The sequence below is a fragment of the Acanthaster planci genome, linkage group LG13, assembly GCF_054643075.1.
Source record: "Acanthaster planci isolate LZ-2023a linkage group LG13, COTS_SCS, whole genome shotgun sequence".
Taxonomy (NCBI): Eukaryota; Metazoa; Echinodermata; class Asteroidea; order Valvatida; family Acanthasteridae; genus Acanthaster; species Acanthaster planci.
In genome coordinates, this window is record NC_141789.1 from 1,395,856 (window position 1) to 1,411,120 (window position 15,265).

At 43.6% G+C, this 15,265-nt stretch overlaps 2 protein-coding genes across 2 annotated transcripts; one reads left to right on the plus strand and one right to left on the minus strand.

Annotated features, from left to right (window-relative positions):
• Positions 1–5,661: 5,661 nt before the first annotated feature.
• Positions 5,662–10,811, plus strand: glrx3 (glutaredoxin 3). The gene is made up of 8 exons (XM_022236177.2): positions 5,662–5,796; positions 6,587–6,695; positions 7,030–7,104; positions 7,259–7,423; positions 7,513–7,687; positions 8,295–8,422; positions 8,540–8,714; positions 8,950–10,811. The coding sequence occupies exons 1-8, from the start codon at positions 5,732–5,734 to the stop codon at positions 9,081–9,083; spliced, it is 1,026 nt and encodes a 341-aa protein (XP_022091869.2). The 5' UTR covers positions 5,662–5,731; the 3' UTR covers positions 9,084–10,811.
• On the minus strand, positions 9,634–15,253 carry rnf145 (ring finger protein 145). Its single transcript, XM_022236173.2, has 2 exons — positions 14,605–15,253; positions 9,634–14,303 (listed from the first exon to the last, which is right to left on the minus strand). The coding sequence occupies exons 1-2, from the start codon at positions 14,795–14,797 to the stop codon at positions 12,670–12,672; spliced, it is 1,827 nt and encodes a 608-aa protein (XP_022091865.2). The 5' UTR covers positions 14,798–15,253; the 3' UTR covers positions 9,634–12,669.
• Positions 15,254–15,265: the final 12 nt, after the last annotated feature.

Sequence of the window (15,265 nt, forward strand, 5' to 3'; positions counted from 1 at the left end):
GGCCAAGGGGGACAGCCAATAACGCGCGAGAGTAATCTTGCTCTCAAAGAACCCCCTTCTCCTGCGAATAACGGTAAAGCGAAGAAGATTGGCAAGGTGTTGATCAACTGCAAACCGACGGACTCTTTTCGTTTTCCTTTCCGGCTCCTTATATCTCTTGAGAATATGTGCCGTCTTTGCATCGAGGTCTCGCCAATATAAATCGAGTTATTAACACGCCCCGACTGGGCCCATAAGGAGACGGCATAATGAAGGTCCATTTAGCGAGCACCTGCACAGCAGATTTCCCCACAATTGATGGCAAGGGATAAATGGCCACATTTTCACGCGATTTGTCTATCTGCAAATTAGCTCCTTTATCATGTGTGTCTTCGGCGGGGGAGCGTTTGCACAGTTAAAATAGGTGTGCGTATTATGTGCGATCGAGGCGCTCTGTGTATTCCATCGATTTTCCCTTAGGTGTGGATTTGCGGTACACCACGGACTTGCCGTAAGGAGAGTTGGTCCTGACATCATGCACGCACATGTATGTGTTGTGATGCTTGAGCCTGAAATCTAACCCGGTACATTCCGACTCTAGTCTAGTTTCGTCCATGTTGCTTTCTGCAGCTAGACAAATTCAAACTAGTGAGAGATATCCACGACACCGTATACGCAAGATACAGAGTGCACGTACATGTATTTATCGTTTGCCTTTAATTGTGAACATTTTAGTCCACGTGGTTCATGTTAATATTTATGCATGTATTTTGGTGCACAAGGATTGCATATTATCGACCGCTGACGCATGGATTTTAAGGACCGACGTCAACTATTCGGTCGATACAAACATTGCACCCCAAAAATTGACCAGACCTCGCTATTGCCCCACAGTCGATTTATAATCATCAAAACTCTGTTTAGCTCTAATGAAACTGAAATAGAAATTAACAGCACTTCATCAACAACACATAATTATAGAGACCAGCTCCACAGCAGCCCGAGTATGGTTAAACTACTCAGAGTGAATTAGATGGCGCCTTACCTCTTACTGGCAAATTCAATTAGAAATCAGACCACTTATGTGGTGCGTGGGGCCAAATTAAAATCAGACCTGTTTGCGAGAAGCCTGTGGCTATCCATTTACAGAAAATATGGGTTAGTGGGTATGAAACAGTAGTGTGAGTAGATTTTGTGAAGAAGTTTGGCTTTCCAAGATGTGGAATTCTTAAGACAAAGTTCTTGACATCTAATTCCCCAGGCGACGTTTATGCAATGCTGAAATGAAGGGTGCGCCCTCTCTTGATCGATGGCGCTCAGGTCGTTTGCACTGACGTCCGGTCACTAACAGGGGTAGCGGTTAATTGAAATGGCAACGAAATCGAATCTCAACGTTGATTTAAGATTTCTATAGCGTACCGCGCCAACATGTCCCTTCAAGCAACCGGGAGCTGTAATTTCACCGCCTCCTACAGTCCTACTCCTTCTCCGTCCCCCATTAAACCTTTGACGTTGTCGGTCTAGGATGCCATGATAGCTGAACGATTCATTAGGTTTGTTTTTTTTTTTAAAAAAACATGGAACGGAACATGAAAGGATTCGTAAAAGGGTCGAAAATGCAAATTGGATCCAACAGTCTGACCCGCGCACACGTAATGTTGTATATCCAATTTGTTTTGGGTAGAACTAGGGTGGTGGTGATTTCTCAAAACGTGGAAGAGGACTGAACTGGCTTTTCGCGTTTTAAGGGTTGGTGACAGTAAGACACAAAATGGCATGCCATTCAATTCCTCGTAGGTCAGCTGATCGAATACACTCTAGGTGATTTGCTCACTGCGTCTTCTCCCATCTGGCGTCTCAGTAGGTTGGTTGCAATGGTCGGCTGGCTCGCGTAATTGATTCTTTCCTCTTTCTGCGCCTCACGTGACCCAGGTTCGATTCCCACTCGGTATACACCGCGGGGCTCTTGCTGTCATTTCCTGCTCGGGCGGGTCTTTTTGCAGCCTACAAAACTCTCTCAAGTCTTCCGAACGTACTAAAAGTCCCTCACGGTAATTTTCTTATCTCTCTTAGATTCGAGGGGAAATCAAAGCGACTTCGACCCCTCGAGAGCCGTTTGTCCCTGTAAAGTTTTAAACCGACCCCAGTTCGTCGTTCAGGTTTGGGGCGTTGTACGAAAGAGTCTGTTATGGCTTATCAGGCTCTAAAAGCCTTTGACTTATCCTGCCGACGAGATTCAACACAACCATGAATCACTAAGAAGTTCCTTCCCAGAGCCCCGGCACGTGCGCTTATAGCAACATGGTACACGTAATACATGGGCCGCCCATTAAAAGCCCGATTTGTCTCTCGGTTATATGGCGCAGTATAGCGGCCGAAAGTTGTCGGGATCGGTGCTTCCTTTCATCCAAGCAAATGTTAAACCCATGCACGTCAACATGACTACAAGACCCAAATGCCAATTAATCCACCGGCACACAGCGATTTGACCTTTCTATCTTTTCAATCTTTGGCTATGGGCAAAAACTCTTGAGGAAAACTCACTTCTCCTGAAAAAGCCCCCTGTGCTTAACCCGTCAAATTGTCAACTTCACGCGGCTACACCACTGTCTTGTTCCACTAGGAACGCACTACCCGAACCTTTGCCACCCTACAGACTTCACGCATGGATCTTTCTTCACCCTTTGATATCAGGGGCCGTTGAAAGCAGGAAAGAGAACGAGGAAAAAGTGGGTAGATATTTGATTTGCGTTAAACAAAAAAGTACCGCGTTAATCCATGATCGAGCGCAGCTATCGTCGCGACAGTGCAGCGTGCGGGTCGTCAGTGGAGCGTCTAGAATCCTCACACTAGTTTACAACCCGATGATAGAAAATGCCACCGTTCCCTGTCAAGACACGACTTTCGATAAATAGCCCTACGCTAAAGTGCAGTTGCACTCTGACAAGACCAACAGTGCGATATTTCTTGCTTCGGCTTCTCTTGGAAATTGATGAATAATAATTGCAATGCAAACGCGGAGAACCCAAATCCTGTTTAGTCGAGTTGGGGGCGGCTTGTAACAAAACTGCAAGTTCAATGACCTTGGCAAATTAACTGATCACTTGTATTCATGTTATAAGAGCAAACCTATAGAGGCGAAAAGAATAACATTAGGCCCTATCGTGATAAATTCCACTAAAGTGGGAGGGGTTGTTTTGTTTCAAAGGGGCGTGACCTCAGTGCAGAACAGTTTAAATTGTAGAATCTTTGTGAGAAGCTCACACCTAGAGCCGCATATTGGGTGCATTCGATTAGCTTCCCTGAATACACCAGTGTTATACGCAAGGGAAGCCTCGAAATGAGGCTAATCGATTTCGCCAAGGCATTCTGGGAAAAAGGTCAAGTCCCCGCCACGTTCCTTCCACCAGGGTGCAGACCACTAATCCAAGTGAGAATTTCTGGCCAGCTTATAAGCATTAAAAGTGTCCCCACAGTATCTTTTGAAAAAGGAGATTGTTTGGCCCCCAAAATGATGAGATTGTGTAAATCGTTGCCGGGATCAACTTCCTGGGTCTTTGAGCTTTCATATGAGAGCAGAAGGGCTAAAAATTATGGTTGAAAAATGGTCCTAAGTACCCGAGAATGTTGAGGGTTGCCACTTGAAAAATGGCTGCAATCAGACTTCGGAAAAATAACTTTTTGGGGGGTGATTTTGTTTTGTGGGAATAATTAAAAATGTAATTGGTTAACCCACAAAAAATTGAAAAGAAAGTGAAAGATAAGTGACCAGACAAGAATTTAATTTGTGTTTCAGAAATCTCAGGGATGTAGGCGTGCATGTTATTGGGCCCTGAACGGTGCTGATTTTACACTGTTTTCAATGGGGCTTGAATTAGTGGACCCATCATGTCCATGCTCGAACAGTCCATCCGTGACGTCATTACACTCGGGCAGCCTCCAGAGACCCACTCGCGAGCCAGGGTAATGGTAGCTGACACCAGGGCAGGCACGAGGATCACGTGATGACTAAACGAACGCTCTTGCGTAAGTTTGACTTACACGTGTAAGCTAATCGAACGCACCCAGGGATTTACATGCGTGTGTGAAAACGGCACGCACACCAACAGGTTCAGCGCGTCACCGACTAAATGGCCGACAGGTACAGTGAACCCACTGAGGGCGTCCCACTTCACAAGGTAAATGGAACCACTACAAGATTTTTTTTCCCAAAAATGCAGCTCGAGATTAGATCCGCTGGGGAAATGTTAGGACTTAGAGAATGATCCGTGACTGGAATACCATTATAAGCAAGGAGCGTTTGATTAAAATTTCCGTAGTCACTGTAAGGTAAAAAAAAAAGGGACACAGTTTCCCAGCCAATAACTATCCAATTTTCAAGTGGAGAGGAGTTCAATAGGGCACTAATTTTTGCAACGTGATAATATTGATATCGCCAATGGCCATATGCGCTTAATCACTGGTACAGTTTCAATCACTATGCCTAGGGGCATCAACGCGCAAACACTGGAAAGAAGCTCAACTATATACGTTGTATGCTCGGTGAGTCTGCTAATGAAACGACGGTGAAGTGCTTTCGAAGAAGCCTCCGGAGATCTGGAGAGATTATATGTTCCACTGCAGGGACCGCAGGTGGTTTTTTTTCTTCGATTATGCTCAGCGCGTGCCAGGCTCTTGAACCGAGGAGGCCGTGGCGAATTATTGGCCCGGATTCTGAGAAGGGAAGATGCGTTGACGGAATGCCTGGATTTGGCATGTTGAGCTTTTTGAAGCCCCCCCCCCTGTTGTTTTCTATCGCAAGATTAAGTTGGTCTAGAGTCGGTCTCGATTGAAGCTTGGGAGATGGAGATAAACGTACTGAAATCACATTCCAACCTTATTTCGAGTTCTCAGTGCGCCGGTGTCACATTTAAAGGGGGGCCTAAAGACAGGGACTGTCCGGTAGGTATCATTGGTCTACTGCCACGCAAGAGGTCAAAGAGGTCAGGCTAAAAATTCGGCCTCTAGTGATCTCGTGGTTAGGGCTTTTACTCCTGATCTACAGAGTAGGGGCTCGGATCCAGCCGCTGGAGACCGTGGGCGAGCTACTTTAATCTCAAGTGCTTGCCCCTCTTCATCCAAGAGTATCAATGGGTAAGCCAGATATTCGCTGCTGTTGACTGAAACCTCCAGGCTTGTCCCGGATTTCCGAGCAGAACTAGGATAGCAAACCTTGAGCATCGTGTGGCTAGTCAGGCTTGTACTTGTTACAGTCCACTGATCAAAAGCTGCGACGAGATAATGTCGCAAAATGGGGCATATGTGGCCTAGCCCAGCTGGGAAGGTTGATTATAATACGGCGCATATAGACGTTATAGTATTATGCACTTTATAAGAACTGTTGATTGAAATGAAGCTAAAAGCCGAGGGAAACCTCTCCAGGGCAGGATCTTCACAGATGAATAAAACTTGAGCAACTAAACTCTGTCGTGCAAATTACAGTTCTTTCAAACTGTAATGCCAAATGCTTTATATTAAGGCTAGATTGTTAGACAATTGGCAATAAATCGAAACTGTGCTTAATCGACTGAGCACAGCATTCCCGAGGAGCCGCACCAGAGAAGTTACTGCCTACACATACGGCTCAGACAGTATGACAGAGGCACAGAGTGCACTGAAAGTTGTTTTAATGTGTATACCGCCCTCTTGTGACCGAGAGAGGGCGCGGTGTACGTATATATTGAACTTTTCTCTTTTGCACAAGAATAGAAAGATGTCGAACTTGAGCGACGTGAAATCTCTCGCCGATTTTGATTCTCTTGCTGAGGCCACAGGAAGGTAAAAGCTCTTGTTATTTTGAACGGAGTTACGATCTACACCCTAATCATTATATCTGAGCAATCGCTATTGATTTTCCGGCTATGTTTGGTGTATTAAATTAAATTAAGAGAATAAGAGTAAACTAGCTTCCTATCACGCCTATGCTATATTAAGACCCCCCTGCGTGTGACGTCACGTTAGAGGGTATTTCTTTCTTCCTCAAGGATAGGCTCGAGTAAACCTTTCGTACATTCATTGTCATTAAATCTAAATAACAAAACAGGTCCTCTGGGAGGGCGCTCCAAGCAGGTCCTCTCTAGATTCACCATCAATGTTTGTTCGTGTAAGTTGTATCATGCGGATTTTGTCCGTCGCCAGATCATGGCAGTCTGGTCAGGTTGCAGTGTCTCATTATCAACGTGAATAATATCTATTCATAATATGCCCAGACTGTGAACAGAGTGGCAAATAACAAATAGGCCTAACAGTCAGTGTGATTTTAATGAGTTGAAGCCTACAACATACATGTATGGCTTGCCTAACATTATGGTGTCTTGCTTTCACAAAGTCGTTAGTTAATCATAAATCCGGTTCATGTAGGTTTAAATGTACGTTGTCTACATGCTTGTTCCAGAGTAGCATGAAAAGTGAAAGACCTCAGACTCGGGCTCATGAGTAAATAACGTCAGAAAAATTAGGCATGTGCATGTACGTGCACATGTTAAGGTACATGCACGTAGCATGCACACATCACGTAAACTGTTCTGTGATCACTTTGTATACTGTTATGTTTTGGTCCTTTCTTCAGTGGTCTGTTAGTGGTCCACTTCTGGGCTAGTTGGGCCCCACAGTGTGTCTCCATGAATGACATCATGCAAGAAGTGGCCAAACAATTTCTGAATGTCCACTTTGTAAAGGTGAGATGCACGTCCCGCCAACATAAATCAATAAATGCAAACATGCATAATATTCAAATGTGACCTAGTGACAAAAAGCCATCAGATTGGCCAAAATGCTCAACTTTAAGACCGTTTCATTTCAATTTCACCTTTTCTACAATTTGCTGATGTATTTTATGTTTTGTAAACTATGTTTAATTGATTGCCTTTTGAACTTAGAAAAATAGGTCTGAGTCATTGGATGACAGTTGCACATTTTGTTATCAGCTCTTTATATCACAAATTACATATATGTACATGTAAGTATCCAAATAAAAAGTTCATCTTGCTTTCCCATTTTTTTCATCTCAAGGTTGAAGCTGAGTCTATACCTGAAGTATCCCTCAAGTATGACATTTCATCAGTACCAACGTTTGTCTTTCTGAAGGTTTGTCTGTAGTCCCACTTTTTGTTTCCAAAATGAAAGTTGATTGTGGTTTTCTTTCAAATGGCATCTTTGAGTACTGTACACCGCCCCCTTCTCAAAGTCGAGGCACATCACAAATAGCGATAATTGTAATTTTGTCTGTGTGTCTCAATAGAACAAGAAAGTGGTGGACACACTTCATGGTGCCAATGGGCCAGAGTTCAGCAGGAAGGTCGAGTGGCACTCCAAGGCCGCCTCTAGTCAGGCCCCGCCTCCAAATGTCCCACCGTCCAAGATAGCTGAAGCCCCAGAGGCCAAGACAAATGCTTCAGCAAAAGAGGCAAGTCACAAGAATCATCTACAACCCGGAATTAGAACAGTGTCATAGATTGTCCCTTGCTGTTTACAAGAGACCTCTTGTCTTAACAGGATCTGAATGCAAGGCTGAAGAAACTCATCAACTCGGCGGCTTGCATGCTGTTCATGAAAGGGAATCCAGGAGAGCCACAGTGCGGCTTCAGTCGAACCATGGTGGGGATCCTAAATGACAAGAACATCGACTACAAGACGTTTGACATCCTGGGAGACAGTGAAGTCAGACAAGGTACAGATCCAATACCGTGCACGATATGGGGCCGATGGGTACCCCCTATAAGTCCAATCCCTATACACACTCTAGACTATTGTTACCTAACACATCCCCCCTACAAGTCTGTAAAGCATTCCAGAGATTCCAATCAAACAATGACCAACACAAAGGCAGGGGGATTCTCTTGGCCCCATATCTTGCATCGTATGACAGATCCATGAGGCCTAGTGGTCTGGTGTATCCAAAATGAAAACACCGCTGGCAGTTCTAAGAGCCGTGGGTTCCAGTTTAGTTGTCGCACATGCATTGAAGCAAGATGCTTCTCAACGGAATTTAGCTCTTTCCACTCTGGGGTTAAGGTCATCTCTGACCACAAAAGAAGAAGGATGTTTAAGTTCTGGAAATGTACTCCTTGTGCAAAATGGCAGCAATACATGCTTCCCTGAGAGTTATAATGGCCTGAGGAATACTTCATTGGCATGATGAACAGGGGTAGTAAAGGCATCATATGGACGAGCATAACTGATGGATGATTCACACTACTTTCCTCAATTTTCCATGCTGCCTTGCCTCCTAATTGAACTGTTTTATGTCATACCTGTTAATATTTACTCTTTTGAAGGTCTAAAGACGTATTCCAACTGGCCCACCTATCCCCAATTGTACCTTAACGGGGAGCTTGTGGGAGGTTTGGATATTGTCAAAGAAATGAATGAGAACGGGGACTTGGATGAAGACTTCCCTAAAAAGGTGAGTAAATGGGCGTAAATCCTCCAAGCCTTTTCAAATATTCTCGTTGGCGGTTGAACTGTTGGGGATTGACAATTATTGAGCTCACTGTTCAGGTTTTTCTCGATCTGTTGACAGGATCTGAATGCAAGGCTGAAGAAACTCATCAACTCGGCAGCATGTATGCTGTTCATGAAAGGGAATCCGGAGGGGCCACGATGCGGCTTTAGTCGAACCATGGTGGGGATCCTAAATGACAAGAACATCGACTACAAGACGTTTGACATCCTGGGAGACGATGAAGTCAGACAAGGTACACAAACTTGTAGAAATGTCGAGAGCGTATTAGTTGTGTAAAATAACGAGGTGTTCAGATAACCTTATTTTATGTAACTTCATTTGGTTTTCTTTTCAAAGTTCTTTGGAAATTTTTAAATAATGATTTCCAGCTCTACCCAAAAACTCTGTGGGCTTTTTGTGTAAAGCCAGAGTGTGTCTCAAATTTTATCGTCACCGGTATTTTGGAATTTTTTACTTATTTGCTTCAGGTCTGAAGACATATTCGAATTGGCCCTCCTATCCCCAGCTCTACCTGAAGGGAGAGCTGGTGGGTGGGTTGGACATTGTCAAAGAGATGTTGGAGAACGGAGATCTCGACGAGGGATTCCCAACTAAGAGCTGATTGTTGCAAGATGTTTGAACGTTGAACTTTGGTGTAATAGCAGATGGACATTACAAAGGTCTTATCAGGCTCAACTGTTGACTCAAGTGAGTAACACTTCTTGGATTGGGGATCTGAGCCTGATATCATCGGAGTGTCACTCAAGTCCAGTTGTTCCATTCAGCCTCATAAATTTGTGTTGCACATCAAGAGTCCTCTACCACCGTCCAGCAACTATTTGAGCTTGGAGTCAAATCCCTGCAGATAAGAAGTTGGGAAACGGCAGGACAGAGAGTTTTCAAAAGAATATTTGTAAGTTTTAATTTCTTGAGACAATTGTAGATTGTTACTTCCACTTTCAGCATTTGGGAATTTCGCATCCTTCTAAAAGTAGAATTTCGTTTAAAAGTACTTTATTTCTGTTTTGTAAAAGATACAATAAAACTTCGTTTGTTTCACTAACTTCCAAAGCTTGTCCTATACTGTAGGGGCTGGTAAAGTAGAGGACGGTGTATGTCAGATTTTATCTTGGGTTATTGACTTCGGAATGACAAAACCACTCGGCCAAGAATTTCAGAATTTCATTGCATTGCCACCTTTATTTATATTGCACAAATTTAACGATTTCAATTAGACATAAACTTACACAGTGTCGGGGATGAACACAATCGCAAGAGATCCTTTTAAATGCAACATGATTGGACAGAATGAAATGAATGTGCTGTCTGTCGATGTACATGTCATTCCAAATGCTAAAAGGCCATTACAGCAAAAATGTAATTTGGGAAAATATTCTTAGGGCTTTACTCTAAGCATGAAAGGAATCTCGTATTGAAACAAACTACGTTACTTGGTTAAACTAGTCTTCTTGGGCCAATATACAAGTATTTACATAAATATCACCAAATTTTCTTGCTTGATTTCATGTTTACAATAATATTTTTCAATAAGAACCTTTTAATGCACTTTATCAGTGAGGGCCTTTTACATGTAGCACTGACATAACAACATGTGTTAAACCTGGTCCTTTTCCAAAACCTCAGCTTCGTCAATGATAGTGGCTTCCTGCTTAATTTTCATGAATTAACTCTCCCGAGCTGCGACCAACCAGCTTTGTGTAAGCCCAAGCCTGTACTTTAGGACTACAGTACTTTTGTTTGGTTCCCACGGTAAAACATTTAGAAATCATTCTGCAGCTAGCGGTGAGGCGGACGTCTCGGACAAAGACAAATGGCCCATGGACATTTTTATTAAAGCCCAATCCATTAAGCCCCGCCCACTGTGCACATGGGCACTTGACAACACATTCTTCCCCAATGCCACACTGCATGTTCCATCCACGGGCATCATACACGTGGGCACGCATGTCAAATTTTTGTGCATGCATGTCGGACATAAATCGCAGCTGTGATTGGTCCTAACACAAGGGGGCAGGGTTTAAAGGATCAATCTAATAACACGACAACCACTGTCATTTACATCTGGCTTTACAGATGCTCCATCTACCCTTGGTACTCCATTGAACATGTACATGCAAAATGCATTGCGTATGTGAGCAGTGCTTGAAGTTGTAAACAAAAAGTGGAATTTGATTTTAATCTAAAGAGCCTTAAAGGCAATAAAAAGATGTATAAAACTAATACTAAGTGAACCCAACAAAAAAAGGTGAAGTATGCTGTTATTAGACAAACGTGTATGTTTGAACATTCTTACAAATAAAATTGCAATTAAACAAGCAACCAGGCAGTATGTTGAATGGTGTCATACCTCGTGGTGTGTTTGTTCTAAACAACATGATGTTGAATTTATCATACATGTAGTCAAGAGTAAACAAACTATTGATTTTTGTGCATGGACAGGCCAAATTTACTTAAAGTAACTGTCGAAAGGAATAAAAACTGATCAAAGCGAGTGCACAAGCACTGCATTGGCAGTATGAAGACAGGGAGGTTGAATCTTAAAAACTGATCAAAGTTTGTCTGTACACAGGTGAATGATCTCTTACAACTTTGGAATTTGCACCGTGAGTGAACAGTGACAAAACAGACATGGAAATCCTCACTGAACTGGTCACCTTTGACTGCTTTGAACATAACGTGTTACAACCAAAATGGCAATGCACTTTGTACAGGGATTTGAAGTCTGCCAACACAAACAGACCCAAAGCAATTTGGCAACAAAAATGGAGTTGACAGTGATGGGAAAAAACATGCTAAGTTTTAACTTTAGCTTTAAAATGTACAAGCACAAGTGCGACGCCCAAATGACAGGAAGCTTTCAGCTTGCAACACCTAAATAAATCATAATCATCATGAAGCTACCAGCGTAAAACAGTTGGTCAAGATTCTGGGCATTTTTACAGCATGTGACATGATGTTGGAATGTGATTTGAAATAGTTGACACTAAACCTACAGGTCTATAAAACATGCAAGTCCTTCAGCATTATTATTGAGAGCCTTTTAGAATATTCCACCAATGAAAGGCAGCTTCTTGTCTTTTTCTTTTTCAAATATAAAGTTAGGGGGATCTTTGCCTCCCTAAGTCTAAGTGTTAGCAAACAAGTTCGACAAAATTGCATGGGAACCTGTATCCAATTTTCAGGTGCTGATGAGACAAGTGGTTGACCACGCAAGTGGTGTTCCCATATCAAGACTAGCTAGATGTGGATATTTGAAACTAGCCCACCAAGTGCATATTCCAAAGTCCTCCTACATCATCCACTGTTCATGATAGCCCGACCTTTCTCAATCCTGCAAAATTCTCCAAAACTCCATGATGAATTTTGAAGGACACAAGGGTCTAAGACTCAATAGCAATGAAAACTATTGCCTCATATAATAACAATAATTATGGTTTGGTCCTTAACAAACCTGTTATAAATGTAATACTGTAACAGATCTATATTTTATGACATGGACCACTTAACTTGTTCCCAAAGCTTCAAATGCCCAATTTGGGGCAAGACTTGCCCAAATTCCGTCCACCTGACCGTTTCAATTAACTGGCAAAGTGTACTTTCTTTTACAACCAAATTTCAAGTTAGGAAATAATTTTTCAGCTGTAAAAGAAGACTGTACCAATTCATGCAGGTTCACACATGCATCGAGTACACTGTTACTGGCATAGCACTTGGCATTGTTGGCAAATGTGCTGGAAAAACTTTACAAAATAAAAAAACTCTTTGCTGAACTTTATGGCAATACATACAACAGGCACGGCTTTTCCTGATCACGAAAATAAAATCATACTTTTGACAATCAATAAAGTTTCTTGATATATACACTCTGGCAATTATAATGTCTGGAATCAGACAAGAACCTGCTGTCAATCATCCATTCAAGTTTATTGAAAGAATAAATGAAATGCTCATGATTTGATAGAAGAAAGAACAAAACAAAATGAAGGAATCTTTTTTCCTCGTAGATACAACTGATCATCAAAACAAGTTAGACAAATTCAAACATGCTAACTGTACCCATTAATTGTTTGGTACACACTGATCAAATGACCTGATTTTTCTCACATTCATTTCAGAGGTACATGGAACTTCAGGTGAAAATTTAAAAAGTATGAAAATGCATGAAAGGCATGTTGATGGATTGGTTACTAAAGTGCCATCATAGCATCTCCTTGTCCAAGATCCTGATGTGGTTGCCGTGGTAACTCCTCTTCCGGGTCTCCACCTCCATTAGATGGCTTGGGCATCTCTGGTATGATGGTCTTGTGGCACAGCGGACACTTGTCCTGCACGTACAGCCACCGCCGCAGGCAGACGCTGTGAAAGTAGTGTCTGCAGGGAGTCACCTTGGCAAATGCCATCTCCTCAAAACAGATGGCACAGACGTCGCGGAGGGAGGATAGCTCCTCTTGGGTAGCCGTGGGCAATGACTTGATCTTACGGACCGCATCCCTGCGGTGGAGAAAACTCTGCCAACCGGCTTGGGCCCGTTGGAGGACGTTAAAGTAGCAATGGACGAGGATGACGGCTGCCCCAAGCAGATTGTAGTCGCGATGAAAGGACTCCATGCCGCCGTAGAAGAGTACCGAGAGCGCGATGCCAAACTCCAGGACATGACACATGGCGTGTATGCCATACACCACGTCGTCCAAGCTCTCCCAAGATGTGGAGCGCCGATGATCCGCCATAAAGAGCAGGTAGATGGTCAGTGAACCAAATGTCTGGACAGTGGTGAGCAGACAGCTTGACACAATGATCATCAGCCACAGTTCTGCTTCGAACATGGCGAAAAGCATGTAGCTCAGGTAAAGAGGCGTGGCCATCAAAGCCAAGCACATGCTCAATGCCTTGAAATGTTTCCAAGGGCTACGGTCATTGGATGCAGCTAATGCCAGCAGCACAGGGTCTAAGATCTCGTACACTGACTGGATGGTTGACGACAGAGCAATGTACATTAGCACACTCAGGAGCAGGATTCTCTCCAGCTTCTTCAGCTCCAGGAGACCGGTTTCCATGGCGAGCAGCATCACAGTGATGCCTTCCGTCCAGCCACGATGGAGGAAGGTCTCTCCTCCCAGGCTGTTGAAACCTTTGAGATACATCTTGCACAGAAGCAGCACTAGGAAGGCCGTGTAGGACACTGTGTAGCACAGACCAAGCAAACTCCAAGGGCTTTCACAACAGTCCGCGATAGCTGCAAAGATCACCAACGCCCAGCGCTCCCCAAAAATTTTATGGTCCTTTGTTGAGTAGTACACGTAGAGCCGATGGGCAAATAGCACCAGCCAGAAAATGAGATACAGCATCGGCACAAAGAAGCGATTGTACAAGGCAAAGATGACACTGATGATGCCATAGAGTTCGACGTACTCTTGAAGCGTCTTGTATCCAATCAAGGCCAGCCGGTATGGCACAAGAACGTGTCTCAGCGTGAAGACAGTGACCTCAGCCAGCGTGACAGCTTGGGCCACGCCATGAGCCAACTTTTGGGCGTCCAACGGTAGACCGCTCAGGTTGGCAATCTGAGGAAGCACGTATGCAGCGAAGGCCCACACGTGCTTCGTCCCCATTAGCTGTGCACACATGAGGCTGATGACCCCTTGAGCGAGAGCAAACGTCACAGCTGATGGGAAGGAGCTGTGGGAGTCTGTAGCTCTGACAGACAGGGAGTACGCAGAGAGAAGATGGGCAGCCAGAAGCATGAGACCAACAACAATGAACTTGTAGAGCTTGATCAGCATTCTCAGGGGTAAAGCATGCAAGAGAAACACAACGAAGTAACCTGAAAGTGAAACCAACAAAAGAAAATATCAATAAAATCTACTAAAAAGAGGCAAACACTGAAAGAAGTGATTTAAATTACTGCTAAGAGTTGCGACCTTTATGCCTACTTATGCGTTCCCTGTTTAACAGACCTTAGAGTTTCGTTACATGTTCCAAACAAATGTTTTGGAACTTGCTATGGAGGATTTCGTTTGTGCCACAGTCATGGCTAGAAGTCTACTTGGTTTAGCCGTCTTCAGACATGTCAGATGAAATTTACAACACTACAAAAATAACAACACAACTAAACAAAAGCCTACCCAGATATTGCGATCCAATCGTCACCGTCTCCGGTTCCAGCCCCCAATGGCTGGCCAGGCTCTCGGTCGAGCCACTGAGGCGAGACTTGGACCGTCTCGACTGATGAATAGCCTCCAGTATGAAGACGCTCGGCAAACGAAGAACCACGTTTGAAAACCGCCAAATGCGGAGATTGAGCTGGCTGATTTCCATTTTCCGTTGGTTAAAAGCCCTCTCTACGAGTCAGGGAATGTAATGTTATTCACACACGCGTTCAAATGGCGATATGTGTGTAAATTCTTGGTATATTCCTCCCCATTGATGACCGCTGCCGCTGGTCTCAAGAGACAATAAGCTCTTGTGAAAGAAGAAAGTTCATTGACCTACTTTTATTGCCGTGATTGCGCCCTTTCACTGCACGTAGCAAGCACCAAAACTATGCATGCACGTAGTCACCATTTTCCTTTTTTTCTTAAATTAAAAAAGAAAGAAAAATCGACATGAAGCTATACCTCTTTTTCTTAAACGGTTTATACAACCATAAAATATACAATTTTACAAACGCATTGATCTTATCATATTTCCAGCTGCAGATTATTTACAGGTTTTGATTGCACAGACAAAATAAAGGCGGACGCAACGTCACTGGCGAGGCAAGGCGCTTATGGGCCGATCCGTCTG

Excerpts from the sequence above, each read along its gene's own strand:
- rnf145 (XM_022236173.2), bottom strand. The coding sequence starts at position 14,797 with ATGGAAATCAGCCAGCTCAATCTCCGCATTTGGCGGTTTTCAAACGTG. Across the intron at positions 14,304-14,604 it reads GATTGGATCGCAATATCTGG|GTTACTTCGTTGTGTTTCTC; the intron begins GTAGGCTTTTGT and ends TTTCACTTTCAG.
- glrx3 (XM_022236177.2), top strand. The coding sequence starts at position 5,732 with ATGTCGAACTTGAGCGACGTGAAATCTCTCGCCGATTTTGATTCTCTT. Across the intron at positions 6,696-7,029 it reads TGAATGTCCACTTTGTAAAG|GTTGAAGCTGAGTCTATACC; the intron begins GTGAGATGCACG and ends TTTCATCTCAAG. Across the intron at positions 7,105-7,258 it reads CAACGTTTGTCTTTCTGAAG|AACAAGAAAGTGGTGGACAC; the intron begins GTTTGTCTGTAG and ends GTGTCTCAATAG.